Source organism: Capra hircus, chromosome 3 (genome assembly GCF_001704415.2).
Source record: "Capra hircus breed San Clemente chromosome 3, ASM170441v1, whole genome shotgun sequence".
Classification (NCBI taxonomy): Eukaryota; Metazoa; Chordata; class Mammalia; order Artiodactyla; family Bovidae; genus Capra; species Capra hircus.
In genome coordinates, this window is record NC_030810.1 from 109,190,306 (window position 1) to 109,216,412 (window position 26,107).

The following is a 26,107-nucleotide window of genomic DNA, read 5'->3' on the forward strand; positions in this document are numbered from 1 at the left end:
TCTCATGGTTGCAGTCACCATCCACAGTGATTTTAAAGCCCAAGAAAATAAATTCTGTCATTGCTTCTATTTTTTTTCCCCTTCTATTTTCCATGAAGTGATGGGATTGGATTTCATGATCTTAATTTTTTAAATGTTGAGTTTCAAGCCAGATTTTTCACTCTCCTCTTTCACCCTCATCAAGAGAATCTTTCCTCTTCAATTTCTGCCATTAGAGTGGTATCATCTGCACATCTGAGGTTGTTGATATTGCTCCTGGCAATCTTAATTCCAGCTTGTGTTTCATCCAGCCTGGCATTTAGCATGATGCACTCTGCACAGAAGTTAATAAGCAGGGTGACAGGATACAGTCTTGTTATACTCTTTTCTCAATTTTGAACCCATTAGTTGTTTCATGTCACAGGCAAAGTGGTATGGTATTCCCACCTCTTTAGAATTTTCCACAGTTTGTTGTGATCCACAGTCAAAATCGTTAGCATTGTCAATGAACCAGAAGTAGATTTTTTTTTTTTTTTGGAATTCCCTTGTTTTTTCCAGGATACAAAGAATGTTGACAATTTGATCTCTGATTCCTCTGCCTTTTTGAAACCCAGCTTCTAAATCTAGAATTTCTTAGTTCATGTACAGTTGAAACCTAGTTTAAAGGATTTGGAGCATAACTGTGCTAACATGTGAAGTGACTGCAATTGTATGGTAGTTTTAACATTCTTTGGCATTGCCCTTCTTTGGAATTGGGATGAAAACTGAACTTTTCCAGTCCTGTGGCCACTGCTATGTTTTTCAAATTTGCTAACATATTGAATGCAGCACTTTAACAGCATCATCTTTTAGGATTTTAAATAGCTTAGCTGGAATTCTGTCACCTCCACTAGCTTTGTTTATAGTATGCTTCCTAAGGCCCAGTTGACTTCATACTTCAGGATGTCTGGCTCTAGGTGAGTGACCACACCATCATGGTTATCTGAGTCATTAAGATCTTTCTTGTGTGGTTCTTCTGTGTATTCTTACTACTTCTTCTTAATCTCTTCTGCTTCTGTTAGGCTCTTATCCTTCCTGTCCTTTATTGTGCCCATTCTTACATGAAATATTTCCTTGATATCTTGAATTTTCTTGAGGAGATCTCTAGTCTCTCCCATTCCATTGTCTTCCCAATAGTCACATATGGTTGTGAGAGCTGGATCGTAAAGCAGGCAGAGAGCCAAAGAATTGATACCTTTGAACTGTGGTGCTGGAGAAGACTCTTGAGAGTCCCTTGGACAGCAAGGAGATCAAACCAGTCAATATTAAAGGAAATAAACCCTGAATACTCATTGGAAGGACTGATGCTGAAGCTGAACCTCCAGTATTTCGGTCACCTAATGTGAATAGCCAACTCATTGGAAAAGTCCCTGATACTGGGAAAAATTGGGGACAGAAGGAGAAGAGGACATCAGAGGATGAGATGGCTGGGTGGCTGGATGGCATCTCTGTTGCAATGGACAAAAACTTGGGCAAATTCCAGGAGGTGGTGAGGGACAGGAAGGCCTGATGTGTTGCAATCCATGGGGTCACAAAGAGTCAGACACAACTGGGCAACTGAACAACAACAACAACCACCTTTGTTTTAAAAAAGAGATCTCAGCTAAGACCTCAGAAGGGCAGAGGGCAAATTGTTTTTCCTCCTCTACACACTCGTGGTAGAATAATGGCAGGACCCTGAGGAGAAGAATGCCAAAAGAGAAGTCACGTGTCAAGGGGCTCATTCCCAGGACAAGTTAACCAGTAACAACAAATTTCTTACTAGTAATATGAGCAGCACCTTGAGAAGAAGTACACAGGACTTGAGAAAAAAATTATATTCTATACACAGGGTCATGAAAGTAGGCCTGATGGACAGAGGCTCTTATTACGCTCATTGTATGTTTGTGGAACACTGAAAGAGCCTAAAGTCAAATAGCAAAGAATTATTATTTAATTTACAAAATAATCAGGTAATTATTTTTATGTTAAAATAATAATTTAAATCTACATTTCTTGAATAGCATTTCAAGATGAAAGAAAAAGAATGAATTATAGAAAAATATGTGTAATGTGATCAACCTGAAACAAATTAATATTCTTTATATATACACAACAAAAGGTACAATCAGAAAGTCTATTTACCAAAAGAGAGCATTTGATAGAGGGGAGATTTCAGACAGTTAACAGTAATTATCTTTGTCCATGTATCTTCATTTCCTAAATTTCTGCATCCTAATATGGATGATATTATTTCCAAAAGAAAAAAGAAAAAGACGATAGTGCTGTGTTTCTCTATTTCTCTACCCTATTGCTCCTTGAGTTCTCTCTTTCATAGTGAGAAAACTATAAGGAAACTTTCTGTCTTTCATAGTATTGAAGGAAACACAAAAATAAAATTAAACAAGTTACTAATTATACCCACTACTGAAGAGGAATGATTTAGGTGCACACTAGGCCATAGATTATCCTAAGGCAAGGGACAGCATAGTGAGAGTCAGAATTTGAATGCCAGTAGATCCTCAAAGTACACACTCAGTAACAACATGTGCGACCTAATGAATAAAGAATTGGATACTGTAAGGGATTAGTGAGAAGTTCTTATATGGTTCTACTGGTGCCTGTCATTATACTGTAGGAAGAGGGAAATATTGAAAATGAGAATCTGGTACCTTGATTGAGGAACTGCTGGATGTGGTTGGTGGCAGCTTCTGAGGAGTCTGGAGGCAATTTTTAGTTGGCATTATGCTGCATGTTGGAATTTGCAGAAGCTGACTCTGCTCCAGGGATAGTTTCATCCTGGGGTCAGCAGTTCTAGTGGTTATGTCTTCTATTTTTCCAGTTGAAAGACATGCATTTTCTTCTTTCTGGTTAATGATTTTCAATATCATATGAACAATAACATTTCTCTCTTACCCTCCATCTTTCTCTGTATCTCTCTGTCTTTCTTTCTCACAGACACACCACAGTATCCACACTCTGACGATTTTCTCTGGAATAACAAATTTCTCTGGAATAAGAGCACATCTTCTGACACTCCCAATGCCTCCCCAGCTTGGCTCCCCACTAGGATTGCAAACTTCTCTCTGCAGATGTTAAAACTCAGGTAATTGCAATGTCATTGGTCTGTTTTTGAATTCTGGCCCTACCTCTGCTGCAACTTCACTAAGACAACACTTGGAGTAATAAAATAGTGGAAAATTCTGCCAGGTTATAATGGTCTCAAAACAACATAGGCTGCATTCATGGACGTTTTTACTCATTAAGTCTTTCATTACCTCATGTATTTACCAAATAAGCAAAATGGTTTCTATTTTCCACTCTTCAAATCTAGGAAACCCGGGTCTCCTTTCATTTCAATGCTTTGTTTGTCCACATACCAGAGATATTCCCTCAAATTCATAAACCCTTAGGCGGGATTCTCTTTGCATAGTCTCTATCAGGCAGCCAAATCTTTCATCACTATGAACAATGCACATATCCATTTGCAATTTCACCCAGGGTACAGACCCATACATAAACAATTTTAGGACTTGAGTTTTTATAGTTGTTTAAGCCAGGGCAGGAAGTGTCTATGAAATAATGTATCTTGACCATCTCAGGTTTTACCCATGAAAGACTATTTCTAACATTCTACAGTATAGAGGGCTTCACCAGTGCCTCAGCGGTAAATAATCTGCCTAAAATGCAGGAGCTGCAGGAGTCACAGGTTCTATCCCTGGGTCAGGAAGATCCCCTGGAGGAGGGCATAGCAGCCCACTCCAGTATTCTTGCCTGGAGAATCCCATGGACGGAGGACCTGGCAGGCTACAGTCCATGGGGTCGCAAAGCGTTAGACACGACTGAAGCGACTTAACACGCACAGTATAGAAGTGCCACAGTTACCACTTCGAGCATCCATTTAACCAATTCATAAAGTATCAGTTGTTGATAAAACTTTAGATGAGGGACCTGATTTAAATGACTGTCTCTGACATGTAGCTTCTTGATTAGAATACTCTCTCACCTCCCTTGTCACTTCATTTCTCATTAGAAGGCTTGAGAGCCTAGGATATGAAAACAAATCTGAGACATAACATTATCTGATATAAATTTTTAGAGGTAAATTTCAGATATTGAAGTAGTCTATCCTCTGACTGTGGGAGCAATATATGCCATTAAATGCTCATGTTTTAGAATTCAATTAAGCTAGATTTGAATCCTGGCTCTAATGTTTATTTTCTGTATGACTTCAGTTCAGTTCAGTTCAGTCGCTCAGTCGTGTCCGACTCTTTGCGACCCCATGAACTGTAGTATGCCAGGCCTCCCTGTCCATCACCAACTCCCGGAGTTCACTCAGACTCATGTCCATCGAGTCAGTGATGCCATCCAGCCATCTCATCCTCTGTCATCCCCTTCTCCTCCTGCCCCCAATCCCTCCCAGCATCACAGTCTTTTCCAATGAGTCAACTCTTCCTGCATGACTTAGGAGATTTTTAACCCCTAGGAACTTCAGCATTTTCATATGTCAAGTGGGATTAACAATAGCATCCTCATGTGGTGTTATAAAGAATAAATGAGATAATGTACACAAAGAACCCACATCTTAAAAGTCTAACACCATTAAGTGCTCATACATAGAAATATCACTGCATTATTATTTTACAGTAGACACAGGGGTTTCTGTTTCTGCTCTGATCCACAGATGTTTCATGCTTAATTCCAGTCTTTTTGATGGAAACCCCAGATAGAGGTGGTATTGGAAGGACTTTATTAAAGAAACTTTTCTATTAACCTCTACTACTAATTTAATCACATTGACAAGAGCATCATGATTGGTTTTCATAATCAGTTAAAGCAAAAGCTTCCATCATAAAAGCAGGATTTAGATCCCTAAAATATACTATTTGGGTGGATAGTATTTAAAAATAGTAATTGATTTTTTTCCCTTGGCTTATGTCCTTCACAACTCCACCTGGTTCTTAAATCATGCCAATATGTGGTATTTGCTTTCACGGAGACACAGCAGTATGAATCAAAGAAAATATTGGTCTGCTTCTGTCTCTGAATCCCAAACATAGCCTACATCACAGAAAAAATAGTTGGGAGACCCTCTGATGAAGGAGCAATGCTTTCCTGCTCTTTCCCAGAAGAATGGCCAGATCCTTTTTGTTCCAGGCCTCCTATTGAAGTGGCTGGGCTCCAACGGAGAAATGACTGCAAGGTGTTTTTCGGTGTATGAAGCCAAGGGGATAGATGGGGCTCTCTGGGATTCCTATGCTCCCAGGGATTTGGGGGCTAGCAGAATGATTCATATGAAAGTAGAAATGACTATTTCACAAATTTAGGCAGATGGGACCTTAGAGAGTGTCAATTCTAAGCCTGTATGCATAGACAGGCATAGTTGACTTGTGTGTACATGCACGTCATTGTCACAGCAGACTGACAGTGGGTCTAAGGTTTCAATGACTAGACCAGGGCCATCTGGACCTAGAGGCAAACAGGCACAGATTACTAGCTCTATCCCATAAATAAAACAGAGACTACGTGAGGCATTACTAATTATCAGAGTTAACAGTAATAAAAACAGTAACACGATCAAACTTGAACAATTATGTTAAAAGAAATGTCTTCAACTGGTATGCTTGGATTCGTACAGAGGGCTTCAGCCTAGGCAGCTTGGAACTTGGGTGACAAGCTATTTTCGTGATTTAAATGTTGCTTTGGCCTATTTCTCCTGTCACTTGCTTATTTGCTGCAGGAATAGGTGTTGTGCCCCAGCGTGATGGTAACCGCAAGGGTCATATCAGGACAGAATAAAGGCAGGCGAGGATAGGAGTCGATGCACATGTGTGTGTGTCATTTTTCCACCCTGATCTGGTCTTATCCTGGGAATAGGGCACTATGAATGAAAAACGCTGCCTGCCATATCAGTAAACTGAGGATGTTGTGGCCATCAAGCCATCGCATTACAGCTGCCCACACTGTAAGCCCTGAGGGAACTCAGGATAGAAGCAAAATGCCCTCCAGCAAGCAGTCAACTGCTTCAGCCAATCCTGACGGTGCCCCCTCAGGAGACTCAGGTTAAGGATACTGGCCCCAGATAGCTGAACTTTATAGCAAAGGGTCTGTGAGCCCATATCTTTGCATCTTTCTGTATATAAAAATGTGTTAAATTTTAACTTGAGACATCAGGTTCTCTTTACAAACAGTAACATTTTGATGTTCTGACTGCCTGGTCCTTGTTACAAGATTCCTGTATAACCTGCCTCCCCCTCTTGCTTCTTCAGAGCAGCTCTCTCAGAGCTACCTGAGAATCTGTGTCCCCATCTTAAGTCCTCATATTTGTCTGCTGAATAAAGCATAATTCTTAACTTTTAGGTTGTGCATTTTTTCAGTTGACAGGCACCTTATAATTTATATTATAGTCCAGTAACAAAGAAAAATGTACATTTATTATAGTTTCAGTAAGTGCTAAAAAAGGGAAAGTAAACTGACCTTTGAAAGCAAGCAAGAGGAATACCTAATATATTCTGAGAGTGGGCAGGTATCAGTGGGGACTTGCCCTAGGAAGAGATTAAAGTTTGCAACTCAAGACAAGTGATTTCAAACATGAAAAGTGTCTATGTCAAAATATCAGACCTGAGAAGGAGCACCAGACTTTGAAAATGAACCCTGCCATGTGGTCAGTGAGCAAATGGGAAGAGGGCCAAAGGAAAGTGGAATGTATGAAGTAAAGACACACTCATTTTGACTTGTTTAGTCACCTTTCCCTCCTCTTTCTATTCAATACAAGAGAGTAAACCTCTCAAAATTGGAGGTTTCATGAACTTATGCTTTGGTAAACAGCCAAATTAACAAGGAGGTAGAATAGAATGGGATCACAGATTAAACACTGATAAATGAAGGGGTAAGTATAATAAATGACTAAATGGGAAGTTCAATGATGATAATTCTTGTACTTCTGTTGTAAGAAGTGCAAGGAATGGGATCAAAAAGCCGGTACCTTGCTTGAGAAATTGCTGAGTGGTTTTGGTAGAACAATTGGAGTCATCTGGCCACTGCTCACAGTTGGGCACAAGCTGGTTGCTGAAGTTCCTGGAAGCTGACTCTGGTTACAAGATATCATCTTCCTTTTTAAGTCCTTAGGTGTGGTGGCTGTGTCACTTTTTTTCTGGATAAAAATAGATTTTTTTCTTAGTTCTTGAAAATGATTTTCAAAATCACACAGAATATAGCATCTTTTCTCTTTCTCAATGTTGAATCTGAACTTTTCAATTTTTTTCTGGACTGATAGCACATATTCCAATACCTGTATTACTTATCCTTTACCTACCTCAACTATGATTACAGATTTCACTCTCCAAATACTAACAGCTCAGACAAAATTTCATTGATTTGGGGATGGAATCTGGGTCCTACATCTGATGCAAACTGGCCAAAGCAAGTAGATAAACTTCCCTGGCTATAAGAGAAGTAAATCTCAGTCTAAAGTTGGTTGCACTTAAGGATGTCTGTTAACTATGACTTTTTCATCAAGAAAAGACACAAGTGGGTTTCTAGTATCTATTCTATAGGCTTCTACAAACCTACTGATCTTCTGAGAAATATTACTGGGAAAAATATGGACTCTTGTGACTAATAAGAACAATGACAACAACCACAACAAAACCACAAATTTAAAGTCCCCTTATGTAGGAGTTCTGTCTTCAAGTGGAATGTGCGGGGTGGTGGTGAGGATATAGCCTGAGTTAGAGGGAAGCTTGGGTCTTGGGTAAGAAACTGGGTTAGAGATTGTGGTTTAAATCTTGCCTTTGCCTACCCTTGACACTTATCTTGGGGGAATCTTTTCCTGCCCATTCATCTTAGACACACACTCCATAGTTCCAGGTTTCATGTAACCCAGGGTAAAATAAAAAGCAGGTTGGGATAGAGGTTGATGCCTACAACTGTGGACTCACTTTCCCACCCCTGTCTTGTATTCTCTTTTGATAGAGTACCTATACTCCAAGATCATTGTCTAGAAGAGAAGAAAAACAAATTTATTACAGTTGCGATACACACTATAAAGGAATAGTAAAGGATTCTGTAACAGCGATAAAAAATGAGACTATCTATAAGTTTTGGGGAGGGGTGTCTCAGTGAGGACATGCTAAGGAAGGAATTCAGGCTGGTACCTGATGGTTGAATTAATTTAGCCATTAAAGCAACATGAATCATGAGTGCGAATCAAGGAATTAGCCTGTGAGCAAAGACCTGACATGGGAAGGAGCATAGAATGCTGAGAACTAATCTAGAGGTGTGGTTAAGAGAAAAGGGACGAAAGGAAACCAAGATGTCGGGGATAAACATACCCTTATGTTCCTGTCTAATTGCCTGGCCACCTCCATAGGCTTGTCACATTTGTAAGGTCAGCAATTATTCATAAATGTAAAAATGTCCAAAAGTCCAAGGACTTAGAACACACTAAGACCTCAACACTTTTTTAATTCATTTATTTAATTTGCCTCAATATTTTATTTGATAAGTTTTGGGGTGATTTGATTGCATAAAGAAGTTTGTATCTAGAAAGGGAATACTGAGAGATTCTTTCGGGGTCATGAATATTCTTATAATATGTTGTAAGGAGGGACACATATTAGGAACAGGAAAACGGCACCTTGATTGAGGAACTGCTGGATGGCTTTGGTGAAGGCATTTGAGGAGTCTGGAGAAGGCACTTAGTTGACTCTGTGCTCATTACTGACAATCCTGGGAGCTGACTCTCCTCCTTGGTTAGCTTCATCCTCTTAGATTCACTAGTTTCGGTGGTTTTCTTTTTCTGAAAAGTAGGATTTCCCCTGCCTGGTTAGTAGTTTTTAATGAGAAATGAAATACATCTGCACTACTTAGAAAATCAACTTTTTATTACTAGATTCTAATTATACTTATTCTAGTTAATCTCATTCTCTGTTGCTCACTTCTCCTGTCCTCAGTCTTTCTCAGTATCGGGGTCTTTTCCAAAGAGTCAGCTCTTTGCATCAGATAGCCAAAGTACTGGAGCTTCAGCTTTAGCGTCAGTCCTTCCAATTAATTTTCAGGGTTGACTTCATTTAAGATCGACTAGTTTGACCTCTTTGCTGTCCAAGGGACTCTCCAAAGTCTTCTTCAGCACCACAATTTCAAAGCATCAGTTCTTCAGCACTCAGACATCTTTGTGGTCCAACTCTCACATCTGTACATGACTACTGGAAAAAACATAGGTTTGACCTTTGTTGGCAAAGTGATGTCTTGGCTTTTTAATATGCTATCTAGGTTTGCCATAGCTTTTCTTCCAAGGAGCAACCATCTTTTAATTTCATGGTTGTGGTCACCATCCACAGTGACTTTGGAGCCCAAGAAAATAAAGTCTGCTACTGTTTTCACTTTTTCCCCATCTATTTCCCATGAAGTGATGGGACAGGATGCCATGATCTTCATTTTCTGAAAGTTGAGCTTTAAGCCAGCTTTGTCACTCTCCTCTTTCACCTTCATCAAGAGGCTCTTTAGTTCCTCTTCACTTTCTGCCACAAGGGTGATGTCATCTGCATATCTGAGGTTATATGTTTCTCCTGGCAATCTTGATTCCAGCTTGTGTTTCATCCAACCTGGCCTTCTGCATGATGTACTTTGCATATAAGTTAAATAAGCAGGGTGACAACATATAGCCATGTGGTTCTCCTTTCCCAAATTTGAACCAGCCCCTTGTTCCATGTATAGTTCTAACTATTGCTTCTTTTCCTGCATACAGTTTTCTCAGGAGGCAAGTAATGTGGTCTGGTATTCCCATCTCACTAAGAATATTCCACAGTTTGTTATGACTCACACAGTCAAAGTGGGGGAGGGCTGGCAGCAACAGAGAAGGATGACATGCATGTACAGCAAGGGCTGTGGGACAAGGACTTCCCAGGTGACACAGTGGAAAGAATCCACCTGCCAATGCAGGAGATGCAGAAGACACGGTTTCAATAGCTGGGTCAAGAAGATCCCCTGGAGAAGGAAATGGCAAGTCACTCCAGTATTCTTGCCTGGAGAACCCCAAGTACTGAGAAACCTAGTGGGCTACAGCCCATAGGGTCACAAAGAGTTGGACACGACTGAGTGACTGAGCGTGCGCATAGTCAAAGGCTTTAGCATAGTCAGTGGAGCAGAGTTCAAAGTTTAAAGTGTTAATCACTCAGTCATGTCCAACTCTTGTTGACCCCATGGACTGTAGCCCACCAGGCTCCTTTGTCCATGGGATTCTCCAGGCAAGAATACAGAAATGGTTTGCTACTCCCTTCTCTAGAGGATCATCCCAACCCAGGAATCAAACTCAGGTCTCCTGCATTGCAGGCAGATTCTTTACCATCTGAGATGTTTCTCTTTATTAGAATTCTCTTGCTTTTCCTATGGTCCAGCAGTATTTGGCAATTTGATCTCTGGTTCCTCTGAATTTTCTAAATCTGCTTTGTACATCTGGAAGTTCTTGGTTCACATACTGCTGAAGCCTAACTTGAAGGATTTTGAGCATAATCTTGGAGGCATGTGAAATTAGTGCAATTGTACAGTAATTTGAACATTCTTTGGCATTACCTTTCTTTCAGATTGGAATGAAAATTGACCTTTTCCAGTCCTTTGGCCACTGCAGAGTTTTCCCAATTTGCTGGCATAATGAGCACTGCACTTTAACAGCATCATCTTTAAGGATTTGAAATAACTCAGCTGGAATTCCATCACCTCCTAGCTTTGTTCATAGTAAGGCTTCCTAAGCCCACTTGACTTCACACTCCAGGATGTCTCACTCTAGGTGAGTGACCATACCATCGTGGTTATCTGGGTAGGCTTTGGCAAACTTTGGTAAACTGCTTTCCTAATATGATTGTTTTAATATACTTCTAGAAGAGGAGTAATGATTCCATATCTCCATCATTCAGAATTATATTATATAAGTTAAAGTGCACAGTAGTTCAGAAACATAATGGGTAGTCAAGTTCAGTTCAGTTCAGTTGCTCAGTCATGTCCGACTCTTTGTGACCCCATGAATCACAGCATGCCAGGCCTCCCTGTACATCACCAACTCCTGGAGTTCACTCAGACTCACGTCCATCGAGTCAGTGATGCCATCCAGCCATCTTATCCTCTGTTGTCCCCTTCTCCTCCTGCCCCCAATCTCTCCCAGCATCAGAGTCTTTTCCAGAGAGTCAACTCTTCGCATGAGGTGGCCAAAGTACTGGAGTTTCAGCTTCAGCATCATTCCTTTCAAAGAAATCCCAGGTCTGATATCCTTCAGAATGGACTGGTTCAGTACCTATTAATTTACTGACTCTGAAACTCATTTTCACCTTCCCCCTGGTTCCCCTTTTCTCTGATTCTTCTATTTGCACATTGAGAAATGAATAAAGAACTAAGTTTTCATAAAAAGAGCCATAGGAAAAACTCCTTCTGTGGGACCTAAGCCATCCTACCTTCACAGGTGTATCCTTGACTGATTCAGATCCCGAAGCTTCATTCGCGGTGGAAGTGGATTGCCCAAGACTGGACGTACCCTGGTTTTCCACTGGAGTTGCTCCTTTTGCCTTGTTTTTCTTTATAGCTGATGTCATAAAAGAGAACATGGTAAATCCAAAGGAGCTGGTCGAGATACACGAAGCACCTTCAATAGTGTTTCCTCTCAGTTCCTGCTGGCGGATCTGGGTATGGTTGCATCTACCTCTACTGCATTAGCCTCACTTGGCCAAAGGTGGCCAAAGTAACAACATAGGTACAGATTCTGACTCGAATATCCTCAGCGGTTTCCTTTCTTGTCCCCTGTACAACAAGCATACTCATCCTATTCTCTGGACTCATCTATCTCAGTCGAATCCTTTTACAACTCTCATATTATTTATCTTCCTCTTAATAAACTAAAATTTCATGATGCTAGTCATGGGTCAATGCCTATAGAAGATCTATTTGAATTATTGAAACCAGAGAAGGAAAATATAACCTAACTTGTGATGGGACAAAATGGTGATACTGGATTTCATTTTATCAAATATGTTTTCTAATCCAGTGGTTTTATAAGAGGTGAGTTCTTCACATCTCTGAGAGGTAGGTTTTTGCTTAAGGTTTTTGTCTCATATTTATTTCTAGAAAGTATAAAAATGATGAAGTAAATGTGATAATAGAGCATGCATATTAACTGATTTAAATACTTCAAAATCTTACATGTTCTAATTTTGTTTCTTCATTGTCTAAATCTTCTAATGCATGGAAGCCTCAGACTTTCTCATCAATTCCTACTATTTTCTTTGCCCACACCCCCAAAATACACCCTCTAAAACACATCAGATCTCTTTGTAGGAAACACATCCTCTAAGTTGTTAATTTTTGGCATCTAAAATGCTACCATTGTCATGGATACTGAGTCTCAAGTTGGGAAAGAGAGGTCTAAACTTTGACCAATTCAAGGTCAAAGTTGAGGTCAGTAAGAGAGAGTGATAAATAAGGGTTCTTCCAGTTACCTTTTAACTTCTCCTTTCTAAGACTGTTGGCAAGGTCTTTAATTTCATCTATGTCTCTGACCAACTCTATCAGCTTGTCAACACATGCAGGCCCTCGGAACTTCATTTCCATCAAGTCAGCAATTTTAACTCTGTCGTATTCATCTTGCATTTTACTAGTCAGTTTTAAATCTTCTTTAAGTAAAGACTTAATCATGTTAAAACATTTATCATTGATGTGCTGAAATCCTTTAAGCAGGATAATTTTCTTGTAGTCATTCCCCATCTCTCAAGTTAGGGATGTGCCTACAAGAGAAAAATAACATATAGTGTTACACCTTTATATAGACCACAAAGTGGGGTGGAGGGATTGTTTCAGGATGATCTGAGCACATTACATTTATTGTGTGCTTTGTATCTATTATTATGCTGTGATATATAATGAAATAATTATATAACTCACCATAATGCAGAATCAGTGGGAGACCTGAGCTTGTTTTCCTGCAACTAACTGGGGATTCCCAGGTGGTGCTAGTGGTAAAGAATTGCCTACAAATGCAGGAGACATAAGAGACATAGGTTCAGTCTCTGGGTTAGGAAGATCCCCTGGAGGATGGCATGGCAACCCACTCTGGTGTTCTTGCCTGGAGAATCCCATGGACAGAGGAGCCTGGTGGGCTATTGTCCATAGGGTTGTAAAGAGTTGGACATGACTAAAGCAACTTAGCACATTAGTACATAGATAGTCCTATTTGGCAGTGATGAGAAACAGTGACACTTGGAGTGTGTTGCTTATTCTCAGTCTACTCTGTAATCTCATTTTGGTTCCAGTCACTGGAGAAAACTCTGCTCCACAAAGATAGGATGTTGAAAATGGAAGCAGGCTTTTCAATGCTTTTGAGGCAATCTCCAGATATTCCACCAGAATGTATGGAGATTTGAAAGTTTGGAGAAAGGCATGGCAACCCATCCAGTAGACTCTCCAGTCTGGATTAGGTACCAGGGTGATTCATTAATCCCAACAATATTGTGTCAATATCTTCTGGTATTTCATCAGCTCATCCAGTTATGATACTAGCTGAGAGAACACTTTCTTTTCAACTATCCCCTTTTGAACTGCAGCCTCTCCGAAAAGTTCACAACAAATGTCTTTAGCAGCAGGCAGGATCAACTCTTTACCAATAATAGAGTAAAGGGCTTCTTAGCTTTAGCAATGTGGTTAGCCACTATAGCTTTAGCAATGTGGTTAGCCACTAAGAATGATCTTCTCAGTTCAGACATATTTGATGAAGTGGTGGCCTACAAAAACTGTTTCTTTTCTTTGTGTAATATGTTTTTCTTTTGAAAAAATCCAAAGGTGGCACTTAATGCAGGGTGCTTTTTCTCTGTGTTGCAAGGGAATTTTAAAGGTTTCATGGCTTCATTGGATAGTTAGTTACCACATATTATACAAAGCAGGTTTGGAGAATGTGAATTACCTGTGCAATGAGCTTGTAATTTAAGAGGACTTGATACTTTCTTTTAAATTCAGTTTTCTTTTGGCCTACAATCTTAGAGTCTTCTGCTATCTCATCATTGGGTCTTTCCAACTTTTCAAAGTGGCTCTCCAGTATGTATGACATTTGTATTTCAATCATTTTGGCAAGGGTTAACTTATGGACTTACAAAAATTGTGACCAAGACTAGCACACAGTGAGGAAAAGAGACCTTAATGGTAGTGGTAAATAAAATAATGGACAGGCCACATGAGGACTAAAATAAGTGTTGAATTCTGACTTAAAGTACATCAACTCACTTACCACTATAAAACCTGCCACCAGATACAGCTTGTCTTTTGCCATTCACTAAAAGGGTTTTGATACGTCTGCAAGCAATTGATTTATTATGGTCTCTGTGCAGTCAAACCTCTCTGCTAAAGACAGTCTGTGTTTGCAGCCGCTCTGTGGCACTGGCCTCACCATCTCAGCTCCACCTCAGATCATCAGGCATTAGAGTCACATGAGGGAAACACAACCTGGATCCCTCACAAACAGAATTCACAGTAGGGTTTGTGCTCCTAGAGCTTATAGCTCTGGTGACCAGAAAGGATGCAGAAAGTAGGGTATGTTCAACAAAAGACTATTTCTCTAAGGTCAGGAAATGTAACAAATGTAGCAAATACACAGAAATAAAGGAGGAAGTTAGACAAAATGAGGCTACAGAAGAATATGTTTCAAATGATGAAAGGAGCTAAAACCTCAGAAGTAAGTGAAATGGAGATAGGCAATCTACCCAATAAATAGTTCATAAAGATGACAGCAAAGATGCTCAAAAAAACTTGGTAGAAGACAGGATGTACAGAGTGAGAAGTTAGAAATTTTTAACAAAAAACTAGAAAATATAAAGAACAAAGAGATGAAGAGTAAAATAATTGAAAAATACAGTAGAAGGAGTCAACAGTAGATCAAACGATACAGTGGAAAAGACCATTGAGCTGGAAGACAGAATAACGGAAATCAGTGAAGCTGAGCAGAATAAAAAAAGAAAAAAATTGAGGACAGTTTAAGAGAACTCTGGAGAATGTCAAGCATGTTATCATTTATCATATCATTATAGTGGGTCCCAGGAGGAGAATAGAAAGGGGGGCAAAGAACATATTTAAAGATGTAATAGTTTAAAACTTCCCTAACTCCAGTAAGGAAACAGACATCTGGGTCCAGGAAGCATGTGGAGTCCCAAACAGAGTAAACCCAAAGAGGACCATGCTAAGATACATTGTAATTAAGTTGGCAAACATTAAAGGTAAGGAGAAAATATTAAAATCAGCAAGGGAAAAGCAACATATATACAAGGGAATTCCTTTAAGGCTATCAGCTGAATTTTCAGCAGAAACTCTGCAGACAGGAAGCGAGGGACATGATATGTTTAAAATGATGAAAAAGAAAACTCTGTAACCAAGAATGCTCTAGCTGGCAAAGCATTTATTCAGATTTCACAGAAACATTAAAAGTTTCATAGGCAAGCAGAAGATAAAAGAGTTCAGCACCAGCAAACCAGTGTTAAAAGAAATGCTAAAGGGACTTTTTCAAGTAAAAAGAAAGGAAACATTAAACATAGAAGGAAAAATCTTATTAGTAAATGTAAATATACAGTAAAGGTAATATATGAAGCTAATAGGAAGGTTAAAAGATAAAAGTTGTCAAATCATCTATACATAAGATGTTAAAGGATATATAAAACAAAAAGTTGTGAAATATGATGTCAAAATTTTAAACATGGTAGTGGGGAGGAAATGCAGCATTGTTAAAAAGTATTTAAACTTAGATTAGCAACTTATAATAACCGTATATATATGAACTAGACAAGGATGTCCACTCTCCCCACTTAAATTGAACATATTATTAGAGTCCTAGTCACAACAATCAAACTAGAAACAAAGAAATAAAAGGAATTCAAATTGCAAAGGTAAATTTAAAATGGTTACTGTTTGCAGATGAGATAAAGACATCACAAAAAACCTACTAAAACTCATCAATGAATTCACTTAAGTTGAAGGATACAAAATTAATATACAGGAGGAACTTTCAAGATGATGGAGGAGCAAGATGGAGAGATTTATATATATTAAAGAGATATATATATATTTATCCTCACATTTATATATATTAAAAAAAATACATCTACATATGGAAAACCTCTTGCAGAAGACTTTTAAACACTGGCAGAAGACCCCAGACTTCCAAAACGGCAAGCTAACCTCCACAGAATGAGGTAGGACAGAAGATATAGAAAAATGAAGAGACAAAGGACTTGGGACAGGGACCCGTGCCCTGGGGAGGAAGCTAAGAAGGATGAAAAGTTTCCTCATACTCGGAAACCCCTTCATGGGCAGGGATGGGCGGAGCTTCGGAACCTCAGAGAGGAACACATCAACAGGTCCTCAGAAGGCAGAATGGAGATGATTCACCACAGATATCATTGCTGACCAGCTCTTTCCAGTCGAGACTGTTTGCATACTCACTGCAATGAGTGGGAGTTGGGTGCTGAGGCTCAAGTTTTGGAGATTGGACCCTAGGGAGATGACTGGGATTGAGTTGCTGTGAAGATACTCTGAGGATGCTAGTATGACAGCTTAGGGAGTCCAGGGAAAAGCCTGGGCCTGCCACAGAGGCAACAGACCCTCTAACACTGTGTGCTCGCAGATCATAGATGTCGCCTTTGTGAATGTTGTAAGTGGCATGAGCCATGGCTGTGGACTGCAACCCCAGAGATAGATATCCCAAATCCGGCCTAAGTGCCAGAGGTGAGACTACACATAACTGCATTTGTGATCCCAGAGGGGGGATGGACCAGTGTAGATGCCAGAGGCAGAGGACAGGAGGCCACTGCAGTCTTGACCTCAGGGCTCACAGCTGTCACTAAGCTGCGTTCAGGTACAAGTCATTGCTCATACCTTCCTGGGAATCTGTGCAACTTGGCCCTGCTGAGGGACCGAAGACATGGGACCAGTTCCCCTGGGGAAACACACACCCCACCTCAGACTGTGGCGACTGGCCGCAGATCTCAGCCACAGTGGACACTCCGCACATAACATAACTATGTCTGACATACCTCTCCCTCTTCCAAGACCAGCTGAGTAAGTGAGCCTTAATAAGTTGCTACTTTCACCCCATTGTGTCTGGAGAGGGAACAGACACCTGGATCTCAGTTGCATCTGATTCTTTGTGACCCCATGTACTGCAGCACACCAGGCCTCCCTGTCCATCACCAACTCCCGGAGTTCACTCAGACTCATGCCCACTGAGTCAGTGATGCCGTCAAACCACCTTATCCTCTGTCATCCCCTTCTCCTCCTGCCTTCAATCTTTTCCAGCATCAGGGTCTTTCCAAATGAGTTAGTTCTTCGCATCAGGTGGCCAAAGTATTGCAGTTTCAGCTTCAACACCAGTCCTTCCAATGAACACCCAGGACTGATTTCCTTTAGGATTGACTGGTCAGATATCCTTGCAGTCCAAGAGACTCTCAAGACTCTTCTCCAACACCACAAAACAAAAGCAGCAATTCTTGGCCGCTCAGCTTTCTTTATAGTCCAACTTTCACATCCATACATGACTACTGGAAAAACAATAGCCTTGACTAGATGGACTTTTTTTGGCAAAGTAATGCCTCTGCTTTTTAATATGCTGTCTAAGTCGGTCATAACTTTTTTTCTAGGGAGTAAGCGTCTTTTAATTTCATGGCTGCAATCACCATCTGCAGTGATTTGGAGCCCAAAAAAATAAAGTCAGCCAAAATTTCCACTGTTTCCCAACATATTTGCCATGAAATGATGGGACTGGAGCCCATGATCTTTGTTTTCTGAATGTTGAGCTTTAAGCCAACTTTTTCACTCTTCTCTTTCATTTTCATCAAGAGGCTTTTTAGTTCCTCTTCACTTTCTGCCATAAGGGTGGTGTCATCTGTATATATGAGGTTATTGAGATTTCTCCCCACAATCATGATTCAGCTTGTGCTTCATTCAGCCCAGCGTTTCTCATAATGTACTCTGCATATAAGTTAAATAAGCAGGGTGACAATATACAGCCTTGATGTACTCCTTTCCCTATTTGGAACCAGTCTGTTGTTCCATGTCCAGTTCTGACTGTTGCTTCCTGACCTGCATATAGGTTTCTCAAGAGGCAGGTCAGGTGGTCTGGTATTCAGAATTTTCCACAATTTGTGGTGATCTACACAGTCAAAGGCTTTGGCATAATCAACAAAGCAGAAATAGATGTTTTTCTGGAACTCTCTTGCTTTCTCGATGATCCAGTGGATGTTGGCAATTTGATCTCTGGTTCCTCTGCCTTTTCTAAAACCAGCTTGAACATCTGGAAGTTCACAGTTAATGTATTATTGAAGCCTGGCTTGGAGAATTTTGAGCATTACTAGTATGTGAGATGAGTGCAATTAAGTGGCAGTTTAAGCATTCTTAAGCATTGCCTTCCTTTGGGATTGGAATGAAACGGACCTTTCCCAGTCCTGTGGCCACTGCTGAGTTTTCCAAATTTGCTGACATATTGAGTGCAGCACTTTCACAGCATCATCTTTTAGGATTTGAAATAGCTCAACTGGAATTCCATCATCTCCACTAGCTTTGTTTGTAGTGATGCTTTCTAATGCCCACTTGACTTCACATTCCAGGATGTCTGGCTCTAGGTGAGTGATCACACCATCGTGATTATCTTGGTCATGAAGATCTTTTTTGTATAATTCTTCTATGTATTCTTGCCACCTCTTCTTAATATCTTCTACTTCTGTTAGATCCATACCATTTCTGTCCTTTATCGAGCCCATCTTTGCATGAAATGTTCCCTTGGTATCTCTAATTTTCTTGAAGAGATCTCTAGTCTTTCCCATTCTGTTGTCTGCCTCTATTTCTTTGCATTGATAGCTGAGGAAGGCTTCTTTATCTCTCCTTGCTATTCTTTGGAATGCTTCATTCAATTGGGTATATCTTTCCTTTTCTCCTTTGCTTTTTGCTTCTCTTCTTTTCACAGATATTTGTAAGGCCTCCTCAGACAGCCATTTTGATTTTTTTTTTCATTTATTTTTCTTGCAGATGGTCTTAATCCCTGTCTCCTGTACAATGTTACAAACCTCTAGCCACAGTTCATCAGGCAGTCTGTCTATCAGATCTAGTCCCTTAAATCTAGATTTAAGAGGACAGGTCCAAAACCAAAGAGGCACCAAAGGCAGGGCCAAAACCAAAGCTGAGGACCAGAGGTTGTGTGACCAAGAAAGAGGAAGGAAATTATTCCTGCAGCCACAGGTGCAGTGGATTAAGTATCCACAATCAGCTTGAGATTGTGGACTTTGGAGGCAATTATGGGATTTGGAAGCAAGTACAAGCTGGAATTAGGCCAGATGTGAGTGTGAACTGAGCCCAGAGTGCCCACAGCACGTCCAGAGACCACCTTCCTAGAAATATTGGTGGGCTTCCTGAGCAGGCAGATTGGCTGATGTTCACTGTGTGGTGAGGACAACAGAAGACTGAGGAGGACGTTCTTCTTACTATCACTCTTTATATATGTGTATGTGTATATATGTATATATATATATACACACACACTTTTTTTTTCTTCTATATCTTTCTTTTTGTACTGCATGACTTGTGGAGTCTTGAGTCTATAGTAAGGGTTTGGGCCTGAACCCCTGAGGTGGGAGATCAGAGTACAGGACATTCGATCACCAGAGAAGTTCTGACCCCATGGAACATTAATCAGTAAGAAGTCTCCTAAAGGTCTCCATTTCAACAGTAAGACCAGGCTCTACCCAAAGGCTAGCAAGTTCGGTGTCAGATGCCTCATACCAAACCATCAGTTAAACAAGAATATAACATTGCCCGTTAGCAGCAGGCTGCCCAAGGCCTACCAAACCCACAGACACCCCAAAAAACAAACCACTGAGCACGGCACTGCCCTCTAGAGAGAAAAGATCCAGCTCCACTCACCAGGACAGACACCAGTCTCCCCAACAGGAAACTTTCACAAAGCACAGATCCGTCCCCACCCACTGGGTGCAGACTTCACAAATAAGAGGGACACGACCTTGCAACCAGTAGAAAGGAGATGGCAAATACAATCAATCAAACAAATTGAAAAGAGAAAGAGGCAGCAGATGAAGGAATATTGTAAAAACCCATAAGACCAAACAAATAAAGAAACAGGCAATCTACCTAAAAAAGAATTCAGAGTAATGGTAGTAAAAATAATCCAAAATCTTCCAAATAAAATGGAGGCACACATAAATAGAAGAGGCACAGATTGAGAAGATACCAAAAAATGCTTAACAAGGATCTCGAAGAAATAAAGAACAGATAATCAGCAATGAGAAACACAATAACTGAGATTAAAAATGCACTCAAGGGAACCAAAAAAATAACTGAGATAGAACAGATAAGTGAACTGGAAGATAGAATGGTAGTGATAACTGAAATAGAGCAGAATAAAGAAAAAAGAAATGAGGACAGCCTCATAAACCTCTGGGACAACATTAACCACACCAACATTTGAATTATAGAGGTCCTAGAAGAAGAGAAAGAGAAAAAGAAAGAGTATGAAAAAAAAATTTGAGTTTATAGTTGAAAAGTTCCCAAACATGGGAAAGTAAATAGCTACCCAAGTTCAGGAAGCTCAGAATCTCATACACAATAAACACAAAGAGAAACACATCAAGATACATATTAGTCAAACTAACAAGAATTAAACATAAAGAAAGAATATGAAAAGTAGCGATAGAAAAGCAACAAATAACATATATGGGTGTCAGGAAGCATTTAACAAGAGGCTTTCTGTGTGCTGTTTTGGATCTGTCAGGAATTCTCTGTGCCTTATTAACTCCTGAATACTCAGGAATTAAGAGGAGAGGCAAGCCTCTCCCAGAACTGAGGAATCCAGGCATTTCCTTCATTAATGTTTCTATATGGTGATAAGTACCTTCTTCCTTCTTGTGAACCATACAGTAAAAGTGATTGTTTACAACTCTCTCTCTCTTTAATATGGATCACCTATGTTTTGTAAGTCTGGAATTTTAATCTTTATCTTTGCTGAGAATAACTACCTTGTAAGACAGTATATATGCCCACACCATGTTGATTAAAACACCTTTGCTCCATCAGAGCTCTGCCCCCTGTGTCTTTCTTTCTCTTTCTTTCTCTCTCTCTCTCAGGCTATTTCTTTGGAGCACAGAGGCCCTCTGAGTTCACTTTCCTGACTGGACTTCTAAGACCCTCTCAAGAAGGTGCTCTGTGCCTTCACCCCATCGAGAGGGCACCTGAGGCCTCTGTGAACAGAGCAAGCCCCGTACTAGAGGCTTTATTGCCTTTCTGTGTAAACCAAGGAATAGCAGCCTCTTTCTGTCTTTTACTTTCTAATCATTGACTCCAGACCACCAGGTTCTGGTCCATTAAAGGACCTCAACATATGGGGAGTCCCATAAGGCTAGAAGCTGATCTTTCAACAGAAACTGTACAGGCCAGAAGGGAGTGTCAGGATATTCTTAAAATGATGAAAGGAAAAATGTCTATGATCAAGATTACTCTACCCAGCAAAGCTATCATTCAGATTTGATGGAGAAATCAAAAGTTTTACAGATGAGCAAAGTTAAGACAACTCAGAACCACCAAACCAGCTTTATAATAGATGCTAAAGGAACTTCTCTAGACAAGAAACACAAGAGAAAGAAAAGAGCTACAAAAACAAAGAAAAAAAAAAACTAAATGGTGGTAATAGGATCATACATATCAATAATTAGTATAAGTGTAAATGAACCAATTACTTCAACCAAACTGGCTGAATTGATACAAAAACAAGGTTCCTATATATACAAGAAACCCACTTCAGACCTAGGGACACATACAGACTGAAAGTGAGGGATGGAAAACAGGATTTCATGAAAATGGAAAAAGTGGGGGTGGCGATACTCGTATCAGATAAAATAGACTTTAACCTAAGGATCATTACAAGAGACAGGAAGGACACTGCATTATGAACAAGGGATCAACCCAAGAAGAAAATATAATAATTATAAATATATACACACACAACATAGGAGCACCTCAGTACATAAGGAAAATGCTAATAATTATAAAATGGGAAATTGACAGTAACACAGTAATAGTGGGGGACTTTTAACATTCCACTCACCAACAGACAGATCATCCAGGCAGAAAATTTATAAAGAGATACAAGCTTTAAATGATACACTAGACCCTAATTGATAGCTATAAGACATTTCATCCAAAAACAGTTTTCAGTTTTTTTCTCAAGCACACACAGAACATTGTCCAGGATAGATAACACCTTGGGTCACAAATTAAGCTTTGATAAATTTTTTAAAAATAAAACTGCATTAAGCATTTTTTTCTGACCACAATGCCATAAGATTAGATATCAACTACAGCGGGGGGGGACTGTAAAAAACACAAACACATAGAGCTAAACAATATGCTTCTGAATAACCAAGTGATCACTGGGAAATCAAAGAGGAAATAAAAAAAATACCTAGAAACAAATAATGATGAAAACTTGCTAACTCAAAACTATGGGATGCAACAAAAGCAGTGCTGAGAGGGAAGCTTACAGCAATACAAGCCTGCCTCAAAAAACAAGAAAAACATTAAATAACCTAACCATACACCTAAATCAACTAGGAAAAGAAGAATAGAATAGTTAGTAGAAGAAAACCAATCATAAAGCTCAGAGCAGAAATAAATGAAAAACAAATGAGGGAGACAATAGCAAAGATTGGAAAAAAAAAAAAAAAAACTAAAAGCTGGTCCTTTGAGAAGATTTTTCTAAAAAATGACAAACCATTAGCCTGACTCATCAAGACAATAAGGGAGAAGGTTCAAATCAATAAAATTAAAAATGAAAAAGTGGAAGTTGCAACAGACAATGCAGACATGCAAAGGATCATAAGAAACTGCTATGAGCAACTATACACCAATAAAATGGACAACCTGAAAGAAATGGACAAATGCTTTGAAAAGTAAAACCTTCCAGATTGAACCAGGAAGAAACAGAAAATATTAACAGACCAAACATGAGCACTGAAATTGAAACCATGATCAAAAATCTTTCAATAAACAAAAGCCCAGGGACAGATGGTTTCACAGGTGAATTCTACCAAGCACTTAGAAAAGAGCTAATATGCAACCTGCTCAAACTCTTCCAGAAAATTGCCAAGGAAGGAAACATCCCACTCATTCTACAAGGCTACCATTAGTCTGACACCAAAATAAGGCAAAAATGACACAAAACAAGGCAAAAACCCCACCAAAAAAGAAAATCATAGGCCAATATCAGTGATGAACAGAGATGTGAATATCTCCAACAAAATTCTAGCAAACAGAATCCAACAAGACATTAAAAGGATCATATAACATGATTAAGTGGGGTTTATCCCAGGGATGCAAGGATTCTTCAATACATGTAAATCAATGTGATACATCATATTAACAAACTGAAAGTTAAAAACTATATGATCATCTCAATAGAAGCAGAGAAAGTTTTTCAACAAAATTTAATATCCATTTATGATAAAAGCTCTCCAGAAAGTTGGCACAGAAGGAACGTATCCCAACATAATAAAGGCCGTATATGACAAACCCACAGCAAATATTATTCTCAATGGTGAAAAACTAAAATTATTTCCTCTAAGATCAGGACAAGACAAGGGTGCCTACTCTCACAACCATTATTCAACATAGTTTTGGAAGTCTTAGCCATGGTAATGAGAGAAGAAAAATAAATAAAAAGAATCCAGATTGGAAAAGGAGTAAAACTCTCATTGTTGCAGAAGACATGATACTATACATGCAAGCGCACATACTAAGTCATTTTAGTTGAATCCAACTCTTAAGTGACCCTATGAACTGTAGCCCACGTGGCTTCTCTGCCCATGGGATTTTCCAGGCAAGAATACTGGAGTGGGTTGTCATGCCCTTCTCCAGGGATCTTCCCAACCCAGAGATTGAATCTGTGTCTGTTTCATCTCCTGCACTGGCAATCAGATTCTTTACCACTAGCACCACATGGGAAGCCTGATGCTATACATAGAAAACTCTAAAGATGCTACCAGAAAGCTACTACAGCTAATCAATGAATATAGTAAATTTTTAGGATATAAAATTAATACACAGATATCCCTTGCATTCCTATATACTAACCCCCCAAAAAAAATCAGAAAGAGAAAGTAAGGGAACAATTCCATTCACTTTTGCAACAAAAAGGATAAAATACAATAGGAATGAACCACCTAAAGAGACAAAAGACCTGTATGCAGAAAACTGTAACACACTGATGAAAGAAATAAAAGATGTCACAAACAGAAGAATATTCCTAAACTGGAAGAATCAATATTGTAAAAATGACTATACTACCTAAAGCAATCTACAGATTCAATGCAATCCCTATCAAACTACCAAAGGTATTTTTCACAGAATAGAACAAAAAAAAAAAAAAAAGTTCAAACTAGAACACTTTTTAACACCATTTGTTGTTGTTTAGTCACTAAGTCATGTCTGACTCTTGGCAACCACATGAAGAGCAGCATGCCAGGCTTCCCTGTCTTTCACTATCTCCCGGAATTTGCTCAAGCTCTAACTTTGCATTTGAGTCAGTTCTAATGAGGTGGATGAACCTAGAGCCTATCATACAGAGTGAAGTAAGTTAGAAAGAGAAAAACAAATATCATATGTTAATGCATACATATGGGATCTAGAAAGATGGTACTGATGAAATTATTTGCAAGGAAGGAATGAAAACACAGATGTAAAGAATGGACTTGTGGATATAGAGGGGTAAGGAGATAGTGGGACAAATGGAGAAAGTAGCATCAACATACTACAACTATCATATGTAAAACAGATAGCAGGTGAGAAGCTGCTACATAACACAGGGAGCCCAGCCTGGCACTCTGTGATTACCTGGAGGGGTAGGGTTGGGGGAGGAAAGAGGCTCAAGAAGGGAGAGATACACATACAATTATGATTGATTCACCTTGTTGTACGGCAGAAATCAACACAAAAATTGTAATGCAATTTTCCTCCAACTAAAAAATAATTAACTAATTAAAAAAAAAAAAAACCTCACAGTTAGCACAGAAGTCTGTTGCATTTCTATACACTAGCAATGAACTATCAGAAACAGAAATTAAGAAAACAACCCCATTTACAATCACATCAAAAAGAACAAAATACCTAAGAATAAATTTGACTAAGGAAATAGACCTCTTTTTGGAAAACTACAAAACACTGATGAAAGAAATTGAAGACAACACTAACAGATGGAAAAATATGGATTTAAAGAATTAATATTATTAAAGTCACTTTTCCACCCAAGGCACCATACAGATCCAATGCAATCCTGATCAAATTACCAGTAGCATTTTTCACAGAACTAGAACAAAAAATTTGAAAACTTGTATGGAAGCACAAGACGCCTCAAATAACCAAAACAATTTAAAGAAAGAAGGACAAGCCTGGAGGTACAACATTCCCTGATATCAAAGTATACTACAAAGCTACACTAATCAAAACAGAAGAAAGATGGAACAAAAACATATATGTGCTGCTGCTGCTGCTGCTGCTGCTGCTAAGTCGCTTCAGTAGTGTCCAACTCTGTGCCACCCCATAGACGGCAGCCCACGAGGCTCCCCGTCCCTGGGATTCTCCAGGCAAGAACACTGGTGTGGGTTGCTATTTCCTTCTCCAAAACATATACCTAGATCAATGGAATAAAATAGATTCCAGATATGAATCCACACTTTAAGGGTAATTAATCTGATAAAGGTGGCAAGAATTACAATGCATAAAAGACAACCTGAACAAGTGGTGTTGAGAAAAGTGGACAGCTATGTGAAAAAAGTCAAACTGGTCTACTTTCTGACACCATGTACAAAAATAAATTCAAAATGAATTAAAGACTTAAATTGAAGACTTAAAACCATAAAACTTCTAAAGAAAACTAGCACTATACTCCTTGACAGCAGTCTTCATTATGGTTTTTTGGATATATCTTCTGGGTAAGGGAAACAAAAATTAAAATAAAAAGATAAGATTTCATCAAACTAAAAATCATTTGCACAGCAAAGGGAACTATCAACAAAACCACAAGCCCACATACTGAATG

At 39.3% G+C, this 26,107-nt stretch overlaps 1 protein-coding gene across 3 annotated transcripts in view; it reads right to left on the minus strand.

Annotated features, from left to right (window-relative positions):
• Window positions 1–26,107, minus strand: part of LOC102173932 (interferon-activable protein 203) — a 41,462-nt gene that overhangs the window by 11,185 nt on the left and 4,170 nt on the right. The window contains exons 2-6 of one of the 3 annotated variants that reach the window (XM_005701415.3): window positions 12,480–12,764; window positions 11,442–11,569; window positions 8,636–8,797; window positions 6,983–7,150; window positions 2,670–2,864 (exon numbers count right to left, since the gene is read on the minus strand). In XM_005701415.3, the coding sequence (XP_005701472.2) occupies window positions 2,670–2,864; window positions 6,983–7,150; window positions 8,636–8,797; window positions 11,442–11,569; window positions 12,480–12,744 (918 nt within the window). In that variant the 5' untranslated portion in view covers window positions 12,745–12,764. The remainder of the gene's footprint in view (window positions 1–2,669; window positions 2,865–6,982; window positions 7,151–8,635; window positions 8,798–11,441; window positions 11,570–12,479; window positions 12,765–26,107) is intronic. The other 2 variants (XM_005701416.3, XM_005701417.3) reach the window with 2 other exon arrangements.